General features: G+C 49.3%; 1 protein-coding gene across 1 annotated transcript in view; it reads right to left on the bottom strand.

Moving 5' to 3' along the window:
* B4GALT5 (beta-1,4-galactosyltransferase 5) overlaps positions 1–13,710 on the bottom strand; it is a gene marked incomplete at both ends in the record, with an annotated part of 63,199 nt that extends 49,489 nt beyond the window's left edge. The window contains one exon of the mRNA XM_080716591.1: positions 13,596–13,710. Within this exon, the coding sequence (XP_080572717.1) occupies positions 13,596–13,710 (115 nt within the window). The remainder of the gene's footprint in view (positions 1–13,595) is intronic.
* Positions 13,711–26,682: the final 12,972 nt, after the last annotated feature.

Raw genomic sequence — 26,682 nt, 5'->3', positions numbered from 1 at the left:
TAGCCTGTGTGAGGCCCAGGTTCAACCCCCAGTACTAGGTGGCAATTACTTTTGTTCATAAAGACCCATTATACTATACTTTTTAAGTCTAAACTTTTCTATAACCTTGAGTTAATTTTCCTAGTGCCAAATGATATTCAAATAAATCCAAATCACCTAATACCTACAAATATTAAGACTCCTAATACCATAACCAAGAATGAAAAAGGCTGGCAGGCCGAGTTAACAAGAAAACACAGAAAAACAAGAAAACACAGAAAATCAACCCAACACCAAAACCCAAACCGTCAACCGCACCCTCCCCCTCACACTGAGACTCGCGGGCGGGCGGCAGGAGACCTGCAGGCCACAGGGATGCTCAGGCCTCCGCGAGCTGCCGCTGGTCAGGCCTCAGCAGCAGAGGCCACAGGCTCCACCTTCCACTCAAGACAGAAGGACCTGGCTGTTCTGAGCGAGACTCCCAAGCGCTCCCATCTCAGAAGGTGCTCCTGCCTAGTCCCTCTTCCAAAAAAGCAAGACGGGTCCTCATCGCCTAAGAACTGCCTCTCGAAAGCAAAGGCTGGCACGTTCAATCATAACAGTGCGGCTCTCCCCATAAAGCTGAAGACACAGCATTCACCTGAATGGTTTTTCTTTTCTATTTTTTTTTTGCCAAGCCGGGGATTGAACCCAGATTGGAGGCCAGCCTCAGTATTCTACCTCCGAGCTATATTTCCAGCCAGATTTTTTTTATTCTTTTCTTTTCTTTTTCCCTGGAAGCCCTTCTACCTCCGGGCTACACTCCCAGACCTATTTTTACATTTTTATTTGGAAACAGGGTTTCCTAAGCCAGCGCACACGGCTGGCTTCAAACCTGTGCGATCCTCCTGTCTCTGTCTCCCAAGCGCGGGGATTACAAGCATGCACCACCACATCAGGCTTATTCTTTATTTTGAAACAAGATTCCATTAAATTGCAGAAGGCCTAAGTAGCCGAAACTGGTGACAAGCCCATGTCCCTGTCTCAGCTTCTCAAGTACTGGGAGTGCTCACCACACCCAGCACACCTAAATGTTTTTTCTTTTTTTTTTTTTTTTTTTTTTTGGTGGTACTGGGGGTGGAACCCAGGGGCTTTCTAACTCCGGGCTATACTCCCAGACCCATTTTATATTTAATTGGAAACAGGGTCTCACTAAGTTGCTGAGAGCCTCATTAAGTAGCTGAGGCTGGCTTCGAACCTACGTGATCCTCCTGTCTCCGCCTCCCAAGCGCGGGGATTACGAGCGTGTGCCACGCACACCTAAATTTTTTTCTGATTAAAATTAGAAATAAAAGCTGGGTGTGGTGGTTCACCCTGTAATCTCTGTACTTGGGAGGCTGAAGCAGGAGGATCTCAGGTTCAAAGACAGCCTCATCAAGTAGTGAGACTCTCATCAGCCTAGTGACACCCTGTTTCCAAATAAAAAATAAAATTGGCTGGGAGTGTAGCTCAAAACCTCAATACCACACGTACAAAAAAATATTAGAAATAAGGCCAGGCATGGCAGCACATGCTTGCAATCCTCATACTTAGTGAGATCGTTTCAATGTAAAAATAAAATAGGGTTGAGGGTGTGGCTCAACCTAGAAGCAATGTCCATAGGAATACACAAGAACTGCTAGAGTGAGCATGGTGGCACACACCAGTAATCCCAGTGCTTGAGAGGCTGAGACAAGAGGATCACAGGTTCAAGGCCAGCCTCAGCAACTTGAGGCCCTCGACAACTTACTGAGCCCGTTTCAAAATAAAAAATAAATGGGGTTGTCGCTCAGAGGCAGAATGCCCCTGAGTCCAATCACCACCCAGTACCACACACACAAAAAGCACAGCTGCGCCGCCAAGCACGTGGCACGCCCAGAACCCCGGCTACGCAGAGGCTGCAGGCAGAAGGACGGCAGCTCTGAGGCCAGATGGGCCAGCTTACTAAGGGCCCCGTCTCAAAAGAAAAAAATAGAAATAAAAATGGATAGGGATGCGGCTCGGGGAGAGTGCTTGCCCAGCGTGCGTGAGGCTCTGGGCTCACTCACCAGTCTCTCTCAGAACAACTGCTCTACCTCCCTCCTGTTACTTGTCGTTTTCTTCTGTTCATCGAATCTTTTCACCTCCGTTTCAGGCACAAGACAAACCGTACATTAACTTGTGACGTGCATTATCAAAGCGTCACCATAGAGACAAGATACAAACTACTTGATTTCAACATCAAAGTATGGTTAGGATTCATTTGAAGCCAGGCGCGGTGGTGCACGCTTGTAATGCCAGCCTTGGGGAGGCTGAGACCGGAGGATCACTGTTCAGACAGCCTCAGCTACTTAGTGAGGCCCACTGCAACTCAGTGAGACCTGTTTCAAAATAAAGGGCTGGGGGTGTAGCTCAGAGGTAGAGTGCCCCTGGGTTCTATCCCCAGTACTGGAAAAAAAAAAAAGTGGGCAAAGGCGCCCTGCCAGCTTCCCACAGCCCTGGCCCACTGCCCCCGAGCAGCTCCTGCAATGGGCATGTGGCCCTCCACCTCACACTGCGCCCCAGTCATGCTTTCAATTATGATGTTAACATTTTCACAAATCCGCATTTTTATTTGATCCTTTCAGCTCCTCGCTTTGAAGGCTCAGGAGCACCAACACCCGCAAGGGAGCGGCAGGCGAGCGGGCTGCCTCGCCTCCGTGGGCCCTGCTGGCTGAGCGGGTCCTGAGCAGCTGGCGCGCAGGCCCTGGGACACCACCGTGGACAGGCAAGGCCCGTGCACCTTGGCTGATTCCGAGCCTGGGACAAGCAGGAGGACAGAAGTCAGCAAGTGAGGATTTCTACCTATGCCAGAAACCAGGCGAGACCCCTGTGGCTGGAAGGCAAAGGCTGGAGCGGGGAGGGGAGGCCAGACCTCGGGCGGCCTGCTACGAGGAGCCTGAATTCGCCAGGAGCAATGGCGACCAGGGCACGGGACCCTGGGCTCAGTGAGGACCTCCACGCGCCAGACTGCTGGGAGAGGCCTCGGCACGTAGGCACGTCCCTCCTCGTGCCCAGAGAGCCTCTGCGTCTTTAACCAAGTTCAGGGTGTGGGAGGTAAGAGCAGAGCAGTTCCGCTCCCTGGGAGCACCCCAGGACCAGGCGCAGCCAGCGCGCCCCACGGCTGAGACTGGCGGCTTCTTTAGTCTTCTGCTGCCTCGACGGTCTACAGTGGAGATGGACCTACCACCACTCCCGGCAACGAAGGGATGGACGGGGACGCCAAGCGAAACCTCGCCGAACGCTTCCTCGGCCACACACCTCCGTCTAGAAGGACAGTATCACGCGGAACTGAAACCTGACCAAAGCGAGCCCGGCTTTGTTCACCACCGCACCCCGAACCTAAACCTAGCACACTCCAGGGGTGTGACCAACGGCGCTTCAACTAAGGAATTTGGCTATAAAAAATAACCAGCCGGGCGTGGTGGCACACAGTTGTAATCCCAGCATTCGGGAGGCTGAGACTGGGGGATCACGGTTCGTAGCCACCTAGCGAGACCCTGTTTCAAAAGAGAAATAAAATAAAATAGGGTTGGGGGTATAGCTCAGAGATAGAACGTCCCTGGGTTCTATACCCAAAACCACAAAAAAAAAAAAAAAAGAAAAGAAAAAGAAAAGAACCAAATCGGACAAATGCAAAGCCACATATGTAATTTTCCTTTTTCATTTTAGTACTAAAGGTTGAATCTAGAGGCATTCCACTTCCAACCCTACTTTACTTTATTTACTTATTTTTTGAAAAAGAGTCTCTCTAAGTTGCTGAGGCTGGCCTCAAACCTATGATCCTCCTGTCTTGGCCTCCCAAGTACTGGGATTAGAGGCATGCGCCATGACACCTGCCACTTTTATTTTGTGTGTGTGGGTTTGGGGATGGAACCCAGGGGCATTCAACCTCCGAGCTACACCCCCTGCCCTATTTTTTATTTTGAAACAGGGTCTCACTAAGTTGCAGAGGGCCTAAGTAGCTGAGGCTGGCCGCGAACCACGATCCTCCCGTCTCAGCCTCCCGAATGCTGGGATGACAGCGTGCCCACCACGCCCGGCTATACCTGGCACTTTTAACTTAGGCCCCCAAATATGAAAACTTTCCAGGTATCACTTGCCTAAAACACTATTATCACTTGCAGTTAGATAAATACAGGTGTGATTCAGCCGATACCAGGAAACAAATACCAATTTCCCGAATTTTGCCACGTCAGGCTCGCAAGAGTTCAGCAGGGTTATGTTACACTGCCCGTTTCCCCACGCTCTGGCAAAACCTTCAAGTTCTGTAACGTGTTGAAGGGAAGAGGGGATTCTGTGGCCACACCGCATGGCTCCGAGTCATCAAGGGACCAGCCTGGCACCCGTCTCTCACCGCCACCTGCCACCCAGTGCCTGTGCCACTCAGGGGCGAGAGCCCCAGGGACGGTGTTCCTGTGCGTCAATCACCGCGTGTGTGCGTGTGTGTGTGTGTGTGTGTGCGTGCGTGTGCGCGCATGTGTGTGCGTGTGCGTGCGTGTGTGCGCATGTGTGTGCGTGTGTGCGTGTGTTACTGGGGATGGAACCCAGGGGCATTCTACCTTGAGTTACATCCCCAGCCCTACTTTTTTATTCTTTACTTGGAAACAGGGTCTCACTGAGTTGCGGAGGGCCTCACTAAATAGCGAGGCTGGCCGAAAATCGCAATCTTCCTGTCTCGGCCTCCCGAATGCTGGGATTACAGCATGCACCACCACGCCCGGCTAGAATTACCAATTTTTAAGGAATCAGAAGACCAAACAGGAGCTGGGAGCATTGCTCAATGGTAGAGTGCTGGCCTAGCATAAGCAAGGCCCTGGGTTCCACTCTCAGCTCTGCAAAACAAAACAAACAAACAAACAAACATGGCTATTTCCTCTTTATCCCGGCGTGGTTCCATCCCCAGTACATAAAAAAAAAAAAGAAAAAAAAAAACCCAGCCGGGTGTGATGTCGCACACTTATAATCCCAGCATTTGTTTTTGTTTTTGTCTTTGTGGATCTGGGGATGGAACCCAGGGGAATTCTACCTCTGAGCTACACCCCCTGCCCTATTTCTTTATTATTTTGAAACAAAGTCTCACTGAGTTGCAAAGGGCATAAGTAGCTGAGGCTGTCCTCAAACGGTGATTCTCCTGTCTCAGCCTCCCAAATGCTGGGATTACAAGGGTGCACCACCATGCCCGGCTTTAATCCCAGCACTTGGGAGGCTGAGACAGGAGGATCCAAGTTCAAGGCCAGCCTCAGCTACTTGGTGAGGCCGTTTGCAACTCAGTGAGACCCTGTTTCAAAATAAAGAATAAAAAATAGGACTGGGGTGTAGCTCGGAGGTAGATGCCCCTGATCAATGTGTCCCAGTACCACACACACAAAAAAAAAATAGTAATAAAATAAACACAAAAAATATACCTGGGCGTGGTGGCGCACGCTTGTAATCCCCACGCTTAGGAGGCTGAGACAGGAGGATCGCACAGGTTCGAAGCCAGCCTCAGCTACTGAGTGAGGCTCTCAGCAACTTAGTGAGACCCTGTTTCCAAATAAAGTAAACAATAGGTCTGGGAGTATAGCCCGGAGGTAGAAAAAACCCTGGGTTCCTCCCCCAGTACCACCAAAATATAAAAAAAATTGTAATCCCAGTACCTGGAAGGCTGAGACAGGAAGATGGCATGTTCACAGCCAATCTCAGCTACTTAGTAAGGCCTTCTGCAACTTAGTGAAACCCTGCCAAATAAAAAAAATCAGACTTGGGGTGTAACTCAAAGGCAGAATGCCCCTGGTTTTAATTCCTAGTACAGCAAAAATAAATAAAATAAAAAGCCAGGCAGTGGCACACCCCTGTCATCCCAGCACCTGGAAGTCAGCTGAGACAAGAGGATCTCAGGTTCAAGGACAGCTTCAGCAATGTCCCGAGGCTCTCAGCCACCTAGCGAGACCCTGCTTCAAAACAAAAAATAAAATAAAATAGGACTGGGGGTGTAGCTCAGAGGTAGAATGGCTCAGGCTCAATCCCCAGTACCACCAAAATAAAAAATCCAAAACACCCCATGACCCTACACTCTACCAGGCTCCACTCCCTCGGCACCTGGTACCCGGGGCCCAGCTCCTCATTACGAGGCTGCCGCCGCCTCGGAGCATGTTCATAATTGATGTTGGTAACCAAGGCACCTCAGAAACAGTGGCCGGGCTCCCCTAGTGGGGCACAGCGCCTGCGGCTGTGACCTGGAAAAGAGGAGGAGCCGTATCCAGCAGCGAGCCAGTGCTCACTCAACTATCAAAAGAAGCGCTCTGCATTATTTAAAGTGGCTCCCCGCTCCCCAGTGTCAAGGGGTCTGAGCACAGGGCTCGCTTGGACCGCGCAAACGAGTCCAGGCCCACTTCGAGCTTAAAGCTGTAGTGAGAGCAGTGGGGAAGGGCCACCCAGAGGACAGGAGAGGTCTGAAAAGAGAAAAAAGGAAGGGAAAAGAACTCAATATCCCAAGACAGTCCCAGAAAATTCTGAGTTTTTCCCCCTTTAACCAAGACAACACACGGAACTCCTGCCCTTCTTCGTCACAATAATTTCTAAAGCAGAATCCGTCTTATGTTCCCGGGCAAGTGTCCTAAAGCAAGAGTGTGGCATGGCGGGCATCTCTGTGGCCCCTAGAGAGAGACCCCCATCTGAAGATGTCACATGAACCCCTCCCTCGCCAGCCTGCAGCAGCTCTCCACAAAGTAAGGACATCAAACCCACAGAAATGAGATCTTTATAGCCAGGAATGGATAGCTGGACATGGTGGTACGCGCTTATAATCCCAGCATTTGGGAAGCTAAGGAGGAGGAATTCATGGTTCTAGGACAGCCACAGCTATTTCCTGAGGCTCTTTGCAACTTAGTGAGACTCTGTTTCAAAATAAAGAATAAAAAATAGGTCTGGGGGGTAGCTCAGAGGTAGAATGCCCCTGGGTTCCATCCCTAGTACCGTAAAAATAAATAAATAAATAAATAAATAAATAATAAAATTCCAGCCGGTCATAGTGGCATGCTTGTAATCCCAGTACTTGGGAGGTTGAGACAAGGAGGATAATGGTTAGCAGACAGCCTCAGCTATTTAGTAAGGCCTTCTGCAACTTAGTGATACCCTGTTTCAAAATAAAGAATTAAAAAAAAAAAAATAGGGCTGAGGGTGTAACTTGGAGGTAGAGTGCTCCTGGGTCCACCCCTAGTACTTCAAAGAAAAAGAAAAATAGAATTCCAAGCCCTCCCGTATGTGGAAAATGACAGGCTACTGACCCACAGGTTTTACATTCCTTTAACATTCTCACGAACTTCTACAAGAATACGCAGTCAAACCAGACGTGGGGGTGCACCCCTGTAACCCCAGTACTTGGGAGCTTGTGACACGATGGACAGGAGGCCAGTCTCTGCCATTTAAAGAGACCCTGTTTCAAAACAAAAAGTAAAACAGGGCTGGGAGTGCAGCTCAGAGGTAGTACACCCTGGATGCAATCCCTAGTACCACACACGTACACACACGCGTACACACACGTACACACACGTACACGCACACAGCCAGTACGCAAAGGCAGGTGAGCCCTCTACTTGGCGGTTAGACACAGAGTAACGGCGCCTTCACTGATAGTGCAGGCCTGTGCCCGCGGGCGCCTCCCATGCCCACGCCCAACCTGCCGGCTCCGATTACTCTTTATCTTGCCCGCTCTTAACCTCGTCTCCCTTTTCAGTCCAGTTTCCTCAGTGTCTCATCCCTCGCTTTTTCCGGGTACAGGTGTGTCTCCTGGCGGCGCTGGATGAGCACCACACCTCCCCCGTGGTGGGCGTGCAACACTCTGGGGCAGGTGAGTGAGTGAGGCACTTCCTGGCCCTTCTCCTCCCCCAAAGGGCGCCCTCCCTCCCAGTGATTATCTGCTGTGGCTCTCACTGGCCAGTTCAGTTCAGAAGAAAAAGTCAGGACTGGAGCAGGAGCCAGCACATGGCTGGAGTACTGGCACTGTTTGAATCGCTGTTTCCAAAGATTGCCCAGGACTGGAGTGTTTTCGTTCCTAAAACTTCAAGCCAGGTGTGGTGGTACATGCCCGTAATCCCAGTACTTGGGAGGCCGAGACAGGAGGATCAGGTGGACGGCCTTAGCCACGTGGGCCCTGCACAACTTAGTGAGACCCTGTTTCAAAATAAAGAATAAAAATTAGGGCTGGGGCTGTAGCTCAGAGGTAGAATTCGATGCCCAGTGAAGAAGAAGAAGAAGAGGAGGAGGAGGAGGAGGAGGAGGAGGAGGAGGAGGAGGAGGAGGAGGAGGAGGAGGAGGAGGAAAACCTCAACCAGGTCAAGTGGCCCCAACCTGTAATTTCAGTACTTGGGAGGCTGAACAGGAGGATCACAGGTTTGAGGACAGCCTCAGCAAACAGTGAGACACTCATCAACTTAGCAAGACCATGTTTCAAAATCAAAATAAAATAGGACTGGGGGTGTAGCTCAGAGACAGATGGCCTTGGGTTCTATCCCCAGTACCACCAAAAAAGGAAGGAAGGAGAGAGGGAAGGAAGGAAGGGTTCCTTAGACTCCAAACCCAAGACCTTGCTTCCAATATAGTAAAACCTCTGGAGAGAGAACATAAAACATCGTCCAAGTCCTGGTCAATTGTGGAGCTGTTCAGTTTTATAACTCCAACCTGTTTTCCAAATACAGAATCCTTCTAAGAAGGAATCCACAATACTAGACTCAAATATGTGAGCCAGAGTGTGTGGGGGTCGCAAGGGAAAAGTAACCTCATTTCCCCATGTGTATGTCACTCTAGAAAAGCCCGGGCGTTACATGCACGGAGATATCAGGAGGTATTATTTCCATGCTATACTTGACTGGAGAAAATCTGAAAATTTTATTATGTTAAAAAGTGTAGGGCCAGGCATGGTGGAGCACGCTTATAATCCCAGCATTCGGGAGGCGGAGACCTGAGGATCGCGGTTTGCAGACAGCCGCAGCTACTTAGCAAGACCCTGTTTCAAAATAAAGAATAAAAAACAGGGCTGGGTATATGGCTCTGAGGTAGATGCCCCTGGGTTTAATCCCTAGTATCTCTTTAAAAAAAAAAAAAAAAATTACAGTTCTAGAGTTTCAAACAGCTTGGTTGACTTTTTTTTTTTTTTTTTTTTAACCCAGGGGCATCTACCTCTGAGCTACACCCCCAGCCCTTTTGTTTTTGGGACACAGGGTCTCAATAGGTGTTGAAAGTCTTCCTATGCTGCTGAGGCTGGTCTTGAACCTGTGCTCCTCCTGTCTCAGCCTCCCAAGTGCTGGGGTACAGATCTGTGCCACCACATCCGGCAGCTTTGTATTTTTGAAAATATCAAAAGAAATCAAGTGACTTGCTCAAGGTCATTTGGTCAAGTCATGTGGAATGAGAATTCCTGGTTCCTGCCTTCTAAAGGCTAGCTATAAATCAAACTTTTCTTGGAACTAAGCAAGCCCAGTGGGGGGGGGGGGTCATTCCTCATTTCCTTTCCTCAAATCAAAGAACAAGGAAGAAATTGGACTAAATGGTAGCACAGATCTTTTTGTGTGCAGGGGCGGGGGGGGGGGGGGGGGTAGGTACTGGGGATGGAACCCAGGGGCATTTTACCTCTGAGTTACATCCCTGGCCCTGTATTTTTATTCTTTATTTTGAAACAGGGTCTCACTGAATTGCAAAGGGCCTCACTAAGTAGCTGAGATTGTCCTCGAACTGAGATCCTCCTGTCTCAGCCTCCCGAATGCTGGGATGACAAGCGTGTGCCCCCACGCCCGGCTAGAACAGATCTTTAAACAAAATTTCATTAATGCAGAAACTATTATCCTTAACTACGCACAGGCACGAGATCTCGAGATCGGTTACCATCTTAACAATTTGCAGAGGTCAGGAACCTCTGTACCACCTGCTCTGTGATGGCACCATAAACTCCCTGTGGCTTCTGAAAATCAGCATTCTATACTGTGTTTGTAAACAGTGTGCTTCTGTTATCTTTTAAAGACCTGGTCAGGCTGGAATGTACTCTGAGCCCTTAGATTTCTTTTTAAACTACGGGGCCATAAAGAAGTTCAAAGTTTTCTTCAGGGTGTATTCATTTAAAGTCACCCCCTCCATGCCAGTCTGGTATGGAACTGTATTTCTATTTTCTGTATTTCTATCTTTCTAATAAACTTCTTTAAATCTTCAAAAATAAATAAATAAAAGTTTTCTTCAGAACCCTGAAAGGAAAACAGATACTCTGACATGCAGGTAAAACAAATGACCCAGGAAATAAGAATGAGGCAGGTGGCTGAAGAGAAGGGGCCCCGCATCTCGCAGCGCGCTCTCGGCCCCTGCTCCCCTCTTCAGCTGTCAGCTCTACCCCGTCCTCACACTTTCTGGCCCGTCCTTTTTTTTTTTTTTTTTTTTTGGTGGTACTGGGGTTCCTGGAAACCCTTCTACCTCCGGGCTACACTCCCAGACCTATTTTATATGTTTATTTGGAAAACCCCCAGTTTATCAGTAGTCTTAAGAACTAGCAATAGATCTCAAAAAAAAAAAAAAAAAAAAAAAACCTGAAGTAATGGTTAGGCTAAAATTTTGCAGACTGTATTATATACAAGTAACTTTAACGCACTTATAACCAACTAACATGATCTTTATTTCAAATCAGTCTTCTTTCTGAAGAGAGCTGCAATGTATTCTTGGAGTGGTGATTTCTCTTTACCCTGAGCACAGGACCAAAGGGCTGACAAAGCACATCAAAAAGGACCGGAAAAAACTAAATCTGGAAGGAAATGCAAGCCTGCCACTTCCCATCCTGCCAGAAAACAGATGTGTCATTATTTGCAAACGTATTAGATTGAACCATAGGAAGTGGTTATGGTACAACTGTGTTGGCCTACAAAATACGGAATTCCATGTAGTTCAATCTAATGTTACTTCCTTTTCTTTCTTTTCTTTTTTTTTGGTACCAGGAATGAAACCCAGTGGCCTTCTACCTCCGAGCTACACCCCCAGCTCTACGTTTCTTTAGCCTTTTATTTGCGAAACAGGGTCTTCTTCGCTGAGTTGCAAAGGGCCTCGCTAAGTAGCTGAGGCTGTTCACTAACTGTGATCCTCCTGTCTCAGCCTCCCAAATGCTGGGATTACAAGTGTGCACCACCATGCCTGGCTATTCTTTATTTTAAAACAGGATCTCACTGATTTGCAAAGGACTTCGCTAAGTAGCTGAGGCTGTCCACAAACTGTGACCCTCCTGTCTCAGCCTCCAAAATGCTGGGATTACAAGCGTGCGTCATCACGCCTGGCTCCTCAGGTTATTTTCAGTACCAGGGATGGAGTGCAGGGATATTCTACCTCCCAGCTACACCTCCAGCCCTATTTTTTTTTTGGGGGGGGGGGTTTGGTGGTACTGGGGGTGGAACCCAGGGGTTTTCTACCTCCGGGCTAATACTCCCAGACCTATTTTATGTTTTTATTTTGGAAACAGGGTCTCACTAAGAGAGCCTTACTACGTAGCTGAGGCTGGCTTCAAACCTGTGCGATCCTCCTGTCTCAGCCTCCCAAGCACAAGGATTACAAGCGTGCATCACCACGCCCGGCTTTTTTTTTTTTTTTTTTTTTTTTTTTTTTGGTGGTGGTACTGGGGTTCCTGGAAGCGCTTCTACCTCCGGGCTACCCTCCCAGACCTATTTTTATATTTTTATTTGGAAACAGGGTCTCTTAAACCAGCTTGCTGGCTTCAAACCTGCTCAATCCTCCTGTCTCTGCCTCGAAGTGCCAGGATTACAAGCATGGGCCACCACGCCCTGCTGCTATTCTTTATTTTGAAACAGTGTCTCACTGAGTTGTGGAGGGCCTCACTAAGTAGCTGAGACTGGCCGGCAAACCTGGATACTCCAGTCTCACTCCGCCTTCCAAGTACTGGGATTACAAGCATGCGCCATCACGCCCAGCCTCTAAACTAATTTTAATAACTGTCTCGAATAAGGTCCTCCTATCCCAAGGCACACATCAAAGCTTGCGTTACTCTCAAGTGCCTTAACCTTTGGGAAATGCTGGCCCCTGCACCGTCCAAATTAGACATCTGAAAAATTAAGCTCGTTTAAAAAAAGGGGGGGGGGTAAAATTGCAAGATAAGTACATCTGACAAACCGCCAAGCGTAACTGTGGTCGTGTCAACGCTAAGACTTCTCAACATCCCTTTTACTCTTCCTCTTCCCTACAAACAGAATCTGAAACCTCCACAGATCCCGCTCTTTCAGACGCCAGGTCTAAGAAGATACTGATGGAAACTGAAGCGCTCTGCATCTCTTACTGATCCGGGACACAGGACTTTACAGGTGTAGTTAACAGGTGTAATAGTGATACATCATTCACCCGCCGAAATCTACCAAAACCCACCACAGAGGCACCTTACTTAAGTGGGTGAGTTTCATTTCCGTTGGGAGAATCTGGCTTCTGACCTTTCTAGCCCAAAGAGTCACCATCACCCTCGTGGGATGTATTTTCCCATTTCGATATAGCTGATCTGTGAACCTGGACCCGAAATTCCTACCATGTTCCCAAAAGGAGAAAAAAAAAGGGGGGTGGAATAGAAGAGTGCCTCTAGGTCAAAATCCACACTACCCATACATTTTTATGAGAACCTAATAGCCAGTGTGCTAATGAATTCTTTTCTCAATTAACTCCACTAATTAGTTATCTAATTAGTTTGCTTTTCCTGCCAGAATCCGTTATCCTTTTACCATCTACCCATCAAATCCAACAAGCCACATGTTACCCCCGAGCACGTCCATAAGACGGCGAAGGATTAGGACGCTCCGAGGCGGCCTGCCTCCTCTCTCCCCAGACCCCAGTGTGCAGAACCCCACATGAATACTGACCATCCAGGGAAATAAGATTTAATCACAAAAAAAAAAAAAAAAATCGAGAACCTCCCGGTCCATCGGGAAATTTCCCTGTTCTGCCCATCCAGCCCCGGCAGGCGACAAAGCCCTACTGAACCACCACCCGCCACAGCCGAGCCGCGCAGGACCTTCAGAGGCAGGACCCGCTCCCCCCGCCCGCCCGCCCGCAGCGGCGTGCCCCGCACGACCTCCGCCCGGCCCCGAGGCTGCCCCCGAGCGCCGCGGGGTGCCCGGGCGCCTTCCCTTCTTTCCGGAAAGGTACAGATGATGGAGGATTTCGCTCATCTTGACCAACTCCGGGCCCCGGGTGGAGCGATGCGCGCCCGGAGGGAAGCGCGCCTGTCCTCCTCCCCTCCTCGAGACCTTCCCAGGGGCCGGGGCCGCGTCCCCATTGCACAGAGGGGGCAAGCCGAGGCCTCGGGGACGGGCCAAGGTCACGGAGGGCGGCGCCGGGAGCCGGGGGTCCGGGCCTGGGGAGGCTGCCCCCACCCCCGCGGCCCCGGCCCGGCCCTCCTAGGGGGCTCATTCAAACTCGCCCGGGGCGGGGCTGCGCGGGCCGGGGAGGCCGGCCGGGGCTGCGCGGAGGCCGGGGAGGCCGGGGAGGGGAGGCCGGAGGCCGGGGAGGCCGGCGGGGCGCGCGGAGGGCGCGGCCGGGGCCGGGGAGGCCGGCGGGGGTCCCGGGCGCGTCCTCACCTATGCCGGGCGCCACATAGACGAAGTAGAGCAGCGAGGACGAGAGCGAGAAGAAGAAGAGCGCGGCGAGCAGCGAGCGGCGCGGCAGCCGCCGCAGCCCCCGGCGGGCGCGCATGCTGGGCCGGGCCTGCAGGACGCCGCGTCCGCCTCGCGCTCCCGCCGCCGCCGCCGCCGCCGCCGCCGCCGCCGCCGCCGCCGCGGCCGGGACACAGGAAGCGGGCGGGCGCGCGGCCGAGCGCCGCGGGAGCGCGCGGCGGGGCGGGGCCGGCGCCGGGCACCGTCGCCCAAGAGCCGCGCGCGTGCGCGCCGGAGACCCCCTGCGCGGCCCGCGGCGGCGCTGCGGCCCCCGGGAAGGTGTGCACACGGCGACGGCCCCTGGCGGGCGCGGCCGCCGCCCCGGGCCGGGGAGCGTCGCTCAAGTGCCGGGCGGGTCCGAGCGCGGCGCCTCCACGCGGGCGCCCAGGGGCCGTCGGCAAAGTGCGACCCCGCCGAGCGCCCTCTGCGGCAGGAGAGCTCCCCGGCTGGGGAGCCGGGCCTGGTCTCCGCCCTCCTCGTTCGTGGGTTCGTGCGTTCATCCATTCATTCATTCGTGTCGTTACTTAAAGGCTGGCGCTGAGGATGCGACTGAGGACAAAACAGATAGCATCTCCTCTGCCTTCTTGGAACTTGGATTCAGGTCCAAGACGGTAAAAACAAATCGGTTCATACTATCAGCCTCTGATCGCAGATAGGAACACAGTACAACAGGAGAATGTGTTAGAGGAAGTGGGCCAGGGAGGTCTCCCGGCGCAGGTGGCAGGGACTGACGCTAAAAGATGAGAAAGCCACGGTGGCCTGGGGAAACTGCAGTCCCACTTGGGGGGGGGGGCAGCTGTGCAAAGGCCCCGAGGCAGGAAACAAACGCCTGGTCTGTCCTCAGATTGCATCCGGGACCAGCACCTGGCGGGTTCCGCATAAAGCCAAGATCTCATGGTGGCACATCCCTGTAATCCCAGTACTTGGGAGGCTGAGATAGGCTGGTCTTGGTTCAAGGCCAACCTCAGTAACTTAGCCAGAGCCTGTTTCCAAGTAAAAAATAAAAATCAGGCCAGGCATGGTGGCACATGCTTTTAATCCCAGCATTTGAGAGGCAGAGAGCCTCAGCTACTTAGTGAGACTGTTTCAAAAATAAAGAATAGCCGGACGGAACTCTTGTAATCCCCGAGGGAAGAGACATCCCCCCCAGAACAGAAGGAATGTAATGGTAGCCGGGTGTGGTGGCGCACGCTTGTAATCCCAGTGTTTGGGAGGCTTAAACAGGAGGATCCCACAGGTTAGAAGCCAGCCTCAGCTACTTAGTGAGGCTCTCGGCAACTTAGTGAGACCCTGTTTCCAAATAGGTCTGGGAGTATAGCCCGGAGGTAGAAAGGCCCCCAGAAGGAATATCGTATTAACAGTAGTCAATGTGAACTCTCCTGCTGAGAGACACAAGCTTTCCTTAGGCAACAATCCCCTTCCCCCCAGCAGTCCTGAGATGGGTGCTTTTATTATTCCTATCATAAATATATAGCTATATATCATATCCCAGTACTTGGAAGGCTGAAACAGGAGTATCACAGGTTCAAGGACAGCCTCAGCAAGTAGCGAGACTCATCAACACAGTGAGACGGTTTCAAAATAAGAATAAAATAGGACTGGGGGTGTAGCTCAGAGATACAATGTCCCTGGGTTCCATCCCCAGTACCAGGAGGAAGAAGGAGGAGGAGTTGGAGAAAAAGAAGGAAAGAAAGTAAGTTTGTGCCTGCAGAAACCTCCGGGATTATAAACTGGGTCCCCGTACTAGTCAATACCCAAATGCAGGCTCAAGGAAACCAAATAAAGAAAGGGATTCCCAGCCTAAAGGCAAAACTCTTCAATAGCACAGGGACCTGCTTAGCCCTTCAGACTCTGCAAAAGGTTACAGGCCCCACCCCAAGGAAGCCATTGCCCAATCCCGAGCTTAGTTAGAGAAGTAAAATAACAGCCAAATCCCCAGCTCAGCTCAAACTCCCAGAGGCGATGTGCAGATAGGCAGATAAAGAGCTGGGGCAGAGCCAGGAAGCCTGGGGTTGATCCTTGGTTGAAGGAGAGGCCAACCCCTAGCCAACTGGGCTTATGGGGGCAGGGGGGGGGGCAAGATTCCAACAGAGGCCACAGGCATCACTTCCTGCCAGCAGCCCTAAGAGCCAGTGAGCCCTCTACCATACCCTTTTCTTCTTCCAAATCATTCTCGACCTTCCTCAGAGCCAGCTGAATTCAGAATAAGAAGGAAGCTCCCGAGCCAAGTGTGGTGGCGCACGCTTATAATCTTAGCATTCAGGAGGCTGAGACAGGAGGATCGTGGTTCACAGACAGCCTCAGCTACTTAGTGAGGCCCTTGGCAACTCAGTGAGACCCTGTTTCAAAATAAAGAATAAAAAATAGAGCTGGGGGTATAGCTCAGAGGTAGACTGCCCCTGGATTTCATCCTGAAAAAAAAAAAAAAAAAAAGCCGGGCGTGGTGGTGCACGCTTGGGAGGCGGAGACAGGAGGATCACTCAGGTTCGAAGCCAGCCTCACTGGTTTAAGAGACCCTGTTTCCAAATAAAAATATAAAAAATAGGTGTCTGGGAGTGTAGCCCAGAGGTAGAAGGGTTTCCAGGAACCCCAGTACCACCAAGAAGAAGAAGAAGAAGAAGAAGAAGAAGAAGAAGAAGAAGAAGAAGAAGAAGAAGAAGAAGAAGAAGAAGAAGAAGAGAGAGGAGGAGGAGGAGGAGGAGGAGGAGGAGGAGGAGGAGGAGGAGGAGGAGGAGGAGGAAAAAGAAGAGAAAAAAGAGGAGGAAGGGGAAACTTCCCCCAGCTTTCCTTGGGCCAACAATGAACTTACAACATGGGCCAAAAAGACAAATTTGGTTTAAGCCTCTGATATTGGGGCTATTTGTTACTTCAGCATAACCTGGTTTCTTCTAACAGATCATAAACGGAGTGCACCCTCAGCCCTATTTTCTTTTTCTTATTTATTTACTTATTTATCTTGTAGTACTAGGGATGGAACCCAGGGGCATTCTAACTCCAAGCTATGCCCCCCAGCCCTATTGTTTATTCTTTATTTTGAAACAGGGTCTCACTGAGTTGCCAAGGGCCTCACTAAGTAGCTGAGGCTGACTGTGAACCTGTGATCCTCCTGTCTCAGCCTCCCGAATGCTGAGATTACAAGCTTGCGCCACCATCCCCAGCTATTTTTATTTTTGAAACAAGGTCTCACTAGGTTGACGAGAGAGAGTCTCACTAATTGCTGAGGCTGGCTTTGAACCCGCAATCCTCCTGTCTCGGCCTCCCAAGGGCTGAGATCACAAGTGAGCATGGCCACACTTGGCGGTCTTGATATCATTTCTAGAAGAGGTACCCATATGATTCATGAAGCTTGAGATTGGTCATTTCCCCTACTCTCGATTTCTTTTTTTTGAGGGGGGCAGTACTGGGGTTGGAACCCGGGGGCATTTTGCCTTCGAATGACACCTCTAGCCCTATTTTTTGTTCTTTATTTTGAAACAAGGTCTCACTAAGTTGCGGAAGGCCTAAGTAGCTGAGGCTGGCCGCGAACCTGTGATCCTCCTGTCAGCCCCCCAAATACTGGGATCACAGGCATATGTCACCACACCTGGCTTTTTTTCTGTATGCATAATATACATACAGGGGAAAAAAACACATCTCACATGTAGAGATCCCACTGAATTTTTTCAAATTAATAATATACTCAAAGCTGGGCGTGGTGGCACACACTTGTAATCCCAGTACTTAGGAGGCTGAGACAGAAGGATGGCGGTTCGCGGCCTGCCTCAGCTACTGAGTGAGGCCGTTTGCAACTCAGTGAGACCCTGCTTCAAAATACAAAATAAAAAAAATAGGGCTGGGATGTAGCTTCGAGGTAGAATGCCCCTGGGTTCCATCCCCAGTGCCGTAAACATTAATTAATTAATTAATTAATAGAAGCATAGGGTACATGCACTGAATACGTCTCTCTTCTCCTGCTCATTCGTATGTTTGTGAGATTCATCCATATGGATTAGTGAAACTGTAAGCAATTTTCATGTTCCTTGCTGAGTAGTATTTCACTAAATGAATACAATATGATTATTATCCAGTTTCTACCGGTATTGGGAAGAGGCTTCAAAATGTATTAATGTACCGGTATTTGGAAAGATTTCCCGTTTTTTAAATATAGAGCTTCAAAGAAAGGGCTAGAAGGGCGATTAGCAAGACAACAGATAGTTTCAGGGTCATTGTCATTGTAAAGATAAGATTTCCCCAGGAACTGAAAGGACACCATAGACCCTCAGGAGATCCCAGACTTGAATAATCATGGGAGGATGCCCGAAGCCTTCTAGAGATACCAGAATCTGATGATCAAATAACACATTTTGGGGTGCAACGAAAGGCTTGAGGTCTGTACCAGAAACAGACCCCAAGGACAGACGGACAGGAAGGAATCTCCCACATCAAAAGGACTGGCCCTGGGCGGGACGGATTGGTTGGGTCAGAAGGCTGGTTATAAAATACTGTGTATCTAGGAATTCTCGGTGACTTCCTTTCGGGTCACCCTGCTATATTATCCTGCAATGGTGTAGGGCTGTAACTATCTTCTTTATTTCTATCTTGTAATAAACTCATTTAAATCTTCAGTAAGAGTTCAGACTCGTGTATATCGATCTTGAGTCCCGAACGAGGACCGGCGGTTACAGAAATAGATTCCGGGCGCCTAACAATGGTCCCCGGGAGGACAGTTCTCCCAAACACAACAGTTTAAACCCTAACAGTCAGCTGTTGTCAGGCGTTGAGAGGGTTTCTGGGTGGAGTCTGCAATGAATATTGCTGTGCTAACTCTCTAGTACAGTGGTTCTCATGCTAGTAAATCACTTTTTGACGTGGTGTATTAGTCAAGACTTTCAACTCAGACTTGCCCACACCGCTGACTGGCTCTAGTGACTCTCATGGCCCGAAGCAGAGCTGCGTAGCTTCAGGCACGGCTGGAACTAGGGACTTATGTGACATCTTCAGCACTGTTTTTCTTCATAGCTTAGCTCAGCTTTTATCTTTGTTGGCTACATCAGATTTCTTCTGCACCTGGTTCTCAGCTGCTCTAGGCTTCAATCCCACAGCTAAGTTACTAAGTCCAAAAAAAAAAAAAAAAAAGAGCTTGTGTGATGAAATCCACTGGTCTACCTTTAGTCAGATATGCATCCTGGGACCAGTCACCAAATCTAAGCAGAAGGAGTGGCCAATGAGCCAGAGCTGGCCACAGACCCACTCTTGGAACCAGAAAGCAAGATCAGCTTCACATGCTTAATGTAGCTGTAGCTGGGCTTGGCGGCAATACCCTTGTAATCTCTTTCCTTGGGAGGCTGAGACAGGAGGATCGCAGGTTCGAGGACCGCCTCAGCAAGTAGTGAGACTCATCAACCTAGCGACACCAGGTTTCAAAATAAAAATAAGCCGGGCGTGGTGGCGCACGCTTGTAATCCCTGCGCTTGGGAGGCAGAGACAGGAGGATCGCGCAGGTTCGAAGCCAGCCGCGCGCGCGCTGGCTTAGGAGACCCTGTTTCCGAATAAAAATGTAAAAATAGGTCTGGGAGTGTAGTCCGGAGATAGAAGGGCTTCCAGGAACCCCAGTACCACAAAATAAATAAATAAATAAATAAATAAATAAATAAATAAATAAATATAAAATAGGAAAGTCGGGTGTGGTGGCGCAGGCTTTTAATCCCAGCTCTTGGGAGGCTGAGACAGGAGGATAGCACAGGTTCGAAGCCAGCCTCAATTACTGAGTCAGGCGCTCAGCAATTTAGTGAGACCCTGTTTCCAAACAAAATATAAAATAGGTCTGGGAGTATAGCCCGGAGGTAGAAAGCCTCTGGGTTCCACCCCCAGCACCACCAAAAATAAATAAATAGATAGACAGACAAATAAATAAATAAATATAAGATAAATAAATAAAATAGGAGCCAGACGTGGTGGCGCACATTTGTAATCCCAGTACTTGGGAGACTGAGACAAGAGGATCGCAGGTTCACAGCCAGCCTTCTACTTAAGTGAGGCCCTCTGCAACTCAGCGAGACCTTGTTTCAAAATAAACAATAAAAAATAGGGCTGGGGGGGCGTAGCTCAGAGGTAGAATACCCCTGGGTTCCATCCCCGGTACCACAAAAATAAATAAATAAATAAAAACTAAAACTAAAATAGGACTGGAGATGTAGTTTAGAGGTAGAAAACCCTTGGGTTTAACCCCCAGAACCCCCAGAACCTCCCCCCCAAAAAATCTAAAACAACAAAAACCCTCCTCTGTAATTATTGTAACACTGTATTGGAGCACCTGTTACTCTGGGTCCTAAGCACTTACACATGCGAGTGTGTGTACACATGTACGTATGTATTTGAACAAGCTCTTGCGGAGCACTTACTCAGCCAGGCACTAGTGTAAGTCTTGTGTAAGCAGGAATTTACTTAATCTGTCCAGCAACATCTCGACACAGGTGCTTTCCCACCAACCAACGGAAGCCTCCATTTACAGACAAGCACACTGAGATCAGTTCTGATGAACCTTCCAACGGCCTCGCGGTGCTCCCTTCCCAAGTGTGAGGAGTGGCTGGGTCTCTCTGGTCCTCAGGGCAAACACTGGCCCCTTTTTAGTCCCAGCCTCTAATTCGGTCTAGATGTTTAGTAAAAATCGGTTGAATGAGAGCCGGGCGTGATGGCGCACACTTGTAATCCCAGCATTCGGGAGGCTGAGACTGGAGGATCCCGGTTCGCGGACAGCCTCAGCTGCTTAGTGAGGCCCTCTGCAATTCAGTGAGACCCGGTTTCAAAATAAAGAATAAAAAATAGGGCAGGGGGGTGTAGCTCGGAGGTCAAATTCCTCTGGGTTCCATCCCCAGACCCGCAAAAAAATAAAAAATATAAAACATAAAGACTAAGCCGGGTGTGGTGGCGCACGCTTGTAATCCCTGCGCTTGGGAGGCAGAGACAGGAGGATCGCGCAGGTTCGAAGCCAGCTGTATGCTTAATAGCATGTGGAAAGGGTGGAAAGGGCCTTAACAGCAAAGGAGGGGCCCAGCAAGACCATGAAACCCTGAACGGCCCGTGGGGGGGCAGGGGTCACCAGCAAGTTCCCACGGCCCATGGGAGGTCAGAGGCCTTCTGTCTGCAAGCCACCTGTTGTCCTTGCTGCAGCCCAGCTCCTGAGAGCTGACATTCCAAAGATAAGCTCAGTTTATTCTCTGCTAGTGGAAAAAAAAAAAGTATCCCGACTCTGGAGTCAGTCAGTCGGAGCTCCAAATACCATCCACTGGCCGTCTAGCCGAGGACATTTTGTTGTGGCAGGTGTCGGATGGAATAGGCTATCGTCACAGGCTCAGGAAGGAACAACAGCTGTTTAGGCTTCTGGTGTCCCATGAGTCACAGGGCAGGACTCTGAGCCAGTCAGCTCAGAAATGGGAGCCTGAAGGGAAGTAGAGCCCAACGAAGGCGTAGGGTCACAAGCAGGAATGAGTGCCATTGATCAAAGGCTCGGGAGAGACCAGGTATGGTGGCCTGCTCCTATGATCTCAGTAGTGTTCTTTTTTTTTTTTTTTTTTTTTTTTTTTTTTTTTTTTTTTTTTTGCGGGTCTGGGGATTAAACCCAGGGCCATTCGAACTCCGAGCTACACCCCCTGCCCTATTTTTTATCCTTTATTTTGAAACCAGGTCTCACTGAGTTGCAGAGGGCCTCACTAAGTAGCTGAGGCTGTCTGGGAACCAAGATCCTCCGGTCTCAGCCTCCCAAATGCTGGGATTACAAGCGTGTGCCACCATGCCCAGCTAATCTCAGTACTTGGGAAGCTGAGATAAAAGGATCACAGGTTTGAGGCCAGCCTCAGCTACACAGCAAGACCCTGTTTGTTTAGTCGTCATAGTCATCGCTGTCGTCGTCTTCTTCTTCTTCTTCTTCTTCTTCTTCTTCTTCTTCTTCTTCTTCTTCTTCTTCTTTTTCTTCTTCTTCTCCTCCTCCTCCTCCTCCTCCTCCTCCTTCTTCTCCTTTTCTTTTTTTTTACTAGTGATGCACACCTGTAATCCCAATACTTGGGAAGCTAAGACAGGAGAATCAAAGGTTCACAGCCAGCCTCAGCAACTTGGTAAGGCCCTCAGCAATTAAGTGAGACCCTGTTTCAAAACAGAAAAATTATCTGGGCGTGGTGGCGCACGCTTGTAATCCCAGTATTTGGGAGGCTGGGATAGGAGGGTCGCGGTTCATAGACACTTCAGCTACTTAGTGAAGCCCTTTGCAACTCAGTAGGACCCTGTTTTAAAATGCAGGGAAAAAGCCGGGCGTGGTGGCGCACGCTTGTAATCCCCGCGCTTGGGTGGCTGAGACAGGAGGATTGCACAGATTCAAAGCCAGCCTCAGCTACTTAGTGAGGCTCTCAGCAACTTAGTGAGACCCTGTTTCCAAATAAAATATAAAATAGGTCTGGGAGTATAGCCCGGAGGTAGAAAAGCTCCTGGGTTCCACCCCCAGTACCACCAAAATAAATAAATAAATAATAAAATAAAATACAGAAAAAAAATAGGGCTGGAAGTGTAGCCCTGGATTTCATCCCAGTAACACAGAATGAATGAATGAATACATACATACATACATACATACATACAATGAATACATACATACATACAATACATACATACATACATACATACAATAAATACATACATACATACATACATACATACATACATACAATAAAATAGGGCTGAGGGTGTAGTTCAGAGGTAGAATGTCCTGGGCTTAATTTCCCATGCTATAAAAATAAAATAAATGTTTAATATTCCACTATGATAGAAGACCTTGCAAGGGGAGCCGGGCGTGGTGGCGCACATTGTAATCCCAGCGTTTGGGAAGTTGAGACAGGAAGATCAAGGTCCACGGACAGCCCGGCTACTGCTTAGTGAGGTCCTCTCCAACTCAGTGAGACCTTGTTTCTGGGACTGTTGCTTGGAGGTAGAATGCCCCTGGGTTCCATCCCAAGACCCACAAAATAAATAAATAATAAATAAATAAATAGATAGATAATAGGACTGGGGCTGTAGCTCAGAGGTAGAATGCCCCGCATTCCATCCCCAGTACTAAAAAAAAAGAGAGTTATATCCAGATTTTTTTTTTTTTTCTGCAGGTCTGGGGATGGAACCCAGAGGCATTTGACCTCCAAGCTATACCCCCTACCCTATTTTTTATTCTTTATTTTGAAACAAGGTCCCACTGAGTTGCGGAGGGTCTCACTAAGTAGCTGAGGCTGTCCGTGAACCGCGATCCTCTGGTCTCAGCCTCACGAATGTTGGGATTACAAGCGTGCGCCACCACGCCCGGCTTATACCCAGAATTTATAAAGAACTTGTAGAGCTCGGTTGAAGAGTGTAAAAGAGAGGATCACTCCAAAGAAAAATAAAGATTTGAAAAGGCATTTTGAGCCAGGCAAGGTGTCATGTGCTTATAATTCCAGTGCTCAGGAGGCTGAGGCAGGAGGATGGGGTTCAAGACCAGCCTCAGCTACTTAGTGAGGCCCCTTGCAACTCAGTGAGACTTTCTTTCTTTCTTTCTTTCTTTCTTTCTTTCTTTCTCTCTCTCTCTCTCTCTCTCTCTCTCTCTCTCTTTCCTTCTCTTTCTTTCTTTTTTGTACAATGGGGATGGAACCCAGGGACATTCTAGCTCCTCCAAGCTATATTCTAAGCCCTGTTTCTTATCCCTTATTTTGAAAGGAGATCTCACTAAACTGAAGAGGCCTCACTAAGTGGCTGAGGCTGGCCTTGAACTTGTGATCCTGGTATCTCAGCCTCAGAAGTACTGGAATTGTAAGTATATGACACCACACCCAGCTGTCCTTCCTTTTTTTTTTTTTTTTTTTTGTGGTACTGGAGATAGAACCCAGGGCATTCCACCTCCAAGAAGCTACACCCCTGCCCTATTTTTGTTTCCTCTTTTTTATTATTTTATTTTATTTTATTTTGTGTGTGTGGTACTGGGGATGGAACCTAGGGGTTTTCTACCTCTGAGCTACACTCTCAGACTTATTTTATATTTTATTTGGAAACAGGGTCTCACTAAGCTGCTTGAGCTCCACTAAGTAGCTGAGGCTGGCTTTGAACCTGTGCGATCCTCCTGTCTCAGCCTCCCAAGTGTGGGGATTACAGGTACTTGCACCACCATGCCCAGCTCTCTATTTCTTATTCTTTATTTTGAAACAAGGTCTCACTAAATTGCAGAAGGCAAAGCCGGGCGTGGTGGCACATGCTTGTAATCCCAGCATTCAGGAGGCTGAGATGGGAGGATTTCGCAGGTTCGAAGCCAGCCTCAGATACTTAGTGAGGCCCTTTACAACTCAGTGAGACCCTGCTTCAAAATAAAGAATTAGGGTGTATTCATTTCGAGTCACCTCCTCATGCCATTTTGGCATGGGGCTGTATTTCTATTTTCTGTATTTTTATCTTTTAATAAACTTCTTTAAAAAAATAAAGAATTAAGCCGGGCGTGGTGGCGAACGCTTGTAATCCCTGTGCTTGGGAGGCAGAGACAGGAGGATCGCGCAGGTTCGAAGCCAGCTGTGCGCGCTGGTTTAGGGAGACCCTGTTTCCAAATAAAAATGTAAAAATAGGTCTGGGAGTGTAGCCTGGAGGTAGAAGGGCTTCCAGGAACCCCAGTACCACCAAAAAAAATAATAATAATAATAAATAATAATAAATAATTAAATAAAACAGGGCTGGGGGTGTCGCTGGGAGGTAGAATGTCCCTGGGTTCCATCCCCAGTACCAAAATAAATAAATAAATAAATAAATAAATAAATAAATAAATAAATAAATAAATTGCAGAAGGCAGCCGGGCGTGGTGGTGCACGCTTGTAATCCCAGCATTTGGGAGGTCCTCTGCAACTCAGTAAGACCCTGTTTCACAATAAAGAATAAAAAATAGGGCTGGGAGTATAGCTCGGAGGTAGAATGCCCCTGGGTTCCACCCCTAGTACCATAAAAAAAAAAAAAAAAAAACTTGCGGAAGGCCTCACTAAGTAGCTGAGGCTGTCCATGAATCGCTATCCTCCTGTCTCAGCCTCCCAAATGCTTGGATTACAAGTGTGCGCCACCATGCCCGCCTTTTTATTTTTTATTTTTAAACAGGGTCTCACTAAGTTGCAAAGGGCCTCACTAAGTAGCTGAGGCTGTCTGCAAACTTTGATCCTCCTGTCTCAGCCTCCTGAATGCTGGGATTACAAGTGTGCGCCACCACACCTGGCCTCACTAAGTAGCTGAGGCTGTCTGCAAACTTTGATCCTCCTGTCTCAGCCTCCTGAATGCTGGGATTACAAGTGTGTGCCACCACACCTGGCCCGAGGTGGGCTTTGAACCTATAAAATCCTCCTGTCTCAGCCTCCCAAGTACCCGGATTACAAAGCTCCCAAGTACCGGGATTACAAACTGTGCCACCACACCCAGCTATCTAACTTTGTTTTGGTGCTAGATGTACTATTCATGGCCTGGTGCTAGACACCCGGGCTCCACCCCCGGGCACTAATCATGTAATCTTAAGAGACAAGTACATTTACATTATTTCCGGTAGGGAAAGATGTGCAGCGAGAGAGGCTGCCAAATAGCTGGGAGCTTGCTGGACCAGTTCCCTTGCCCAGCAGCTATGTGCCACACTGCCGATCTCTGGCAGCCTCTCGGTGTCAGCAGTGTCTCGTGCGGTGTGTGTGTGTGTGTGTGTGTGTGTGTGTGTGTGTGTGTGTGTGACTGGGGATGGAACCCAGGGGCTTTGACCTCCAAGCTACACTCCCTGTTTTTTTTTTTTTTTTTTTTTTTTTGTGGTACTGGGCGTGGAACCCAGGGGCTTTTCTACCAGACCTTTTTTATATTTTATTTGGAAACAGGGTCTCATTAAGTTGCGGAGGGCCTCACTAAGTAGCTGAGGCTGTCCACGAACTGCGACTCTCTGGTTTCAGCTTCCCAAATTCTGGGATTAAAATCATGTGCCAAGCCGGGCATGGTGGTGCACGCTTGTAATCCCAGCATTTGGGAGGCTGAGACAGGAGGATCACGGTTCGCGAACAGCCTCAGCTACTTAGTAAGGCTCTCTGCAACTCAGTGAGACCCTCTTTCAAAATAAAGAATAAAAACTAGGGCAGATCTGTGGCTCGGAGGTCAAATGCCTCTGGGTTCCATCCCCACACCCGCAAAAAATAAAAGCATGTGCCACCACGCCCAGCTTTTCTTCCACCTCTTGATATGTTTAAAATACATCTGAGCCGGGCGTGGTGGCGCACGCTTTTAATCCCAGTGAAACGGGGGTTTCTTCTGAGCCCTCCCCAGAGGAAATGGGGGTTTCCTGAGAAGAAACCTGGAGTTTCATCATAGATGAAACGGAGTTTCTTGAGAAGAAACTCGGCATTTCCTTACCGGGTTCTTGTCTACGGTGAGCGAAGAATGACACCCGCAGACCTCAGGAAGGGGAGTAAAAGGTCTATTGGAAGCAGCAGGGAATGGGGAAAAGTGGCTGAACACCCCAAAGGGGCTGGAACTCTGGGTCCAGCAGCTGCCTTCAGGACAATACTTGAGAGTAGCCCAAGCCAACTTGCTTTCAGTTGCAAGCTGCTTTCTCCCAGAGTCCATGCGATCTGCCAGAAGGGAATAGAGAAAAGAGGCTGAACACCACTCAGGCTGTCGGGGTTCTGATGTCCAGTAGCTGTCTTCAGGTCACTACCCGAGTGTCGCCCGAGCCAAGTGCCATCAATTACAAACTACTTTCTCCCAGAGTCCACGCAATCTGCCAGAAAAGAGGTGCGGGTCACCCCTAGGGGCCCTGATCAGCCTTGATGTCCAGCAGAGGCCTTCAGGTCACTACTCAAGAGTAGCCCGAGCCACGTGCCCTCAGATGCACTCTGCCTTCTCTCAGGGCCAATACAACCTGCGAGAGAGAGAGAAGCTCCCCAAAAGGGGAGGGGGTCCCGAGAGGGAAAAGCCCCAATTTGCCGATCGCCTAGGGCCATTGCCCAACCGTTTGCAAGTCCTCTTTGGT

Source organism: Muscardinus avellanarius (genome assembly GCF_963383645.1).
Source record: "Muscardinus avellanarius genome assembly, chromosome: 19".
Classification (NCBI taxonomy): Eukaryota; Metazoa; Chordata; class Mammalia; order Rodentia; family Gliridae; genus Muscardinus; species Muscardinus avellanarius.
Note: the sequence above shows the minus strand (reverse complement) of the source record. Positions and strands in the feature narration are given on the sequence as shown.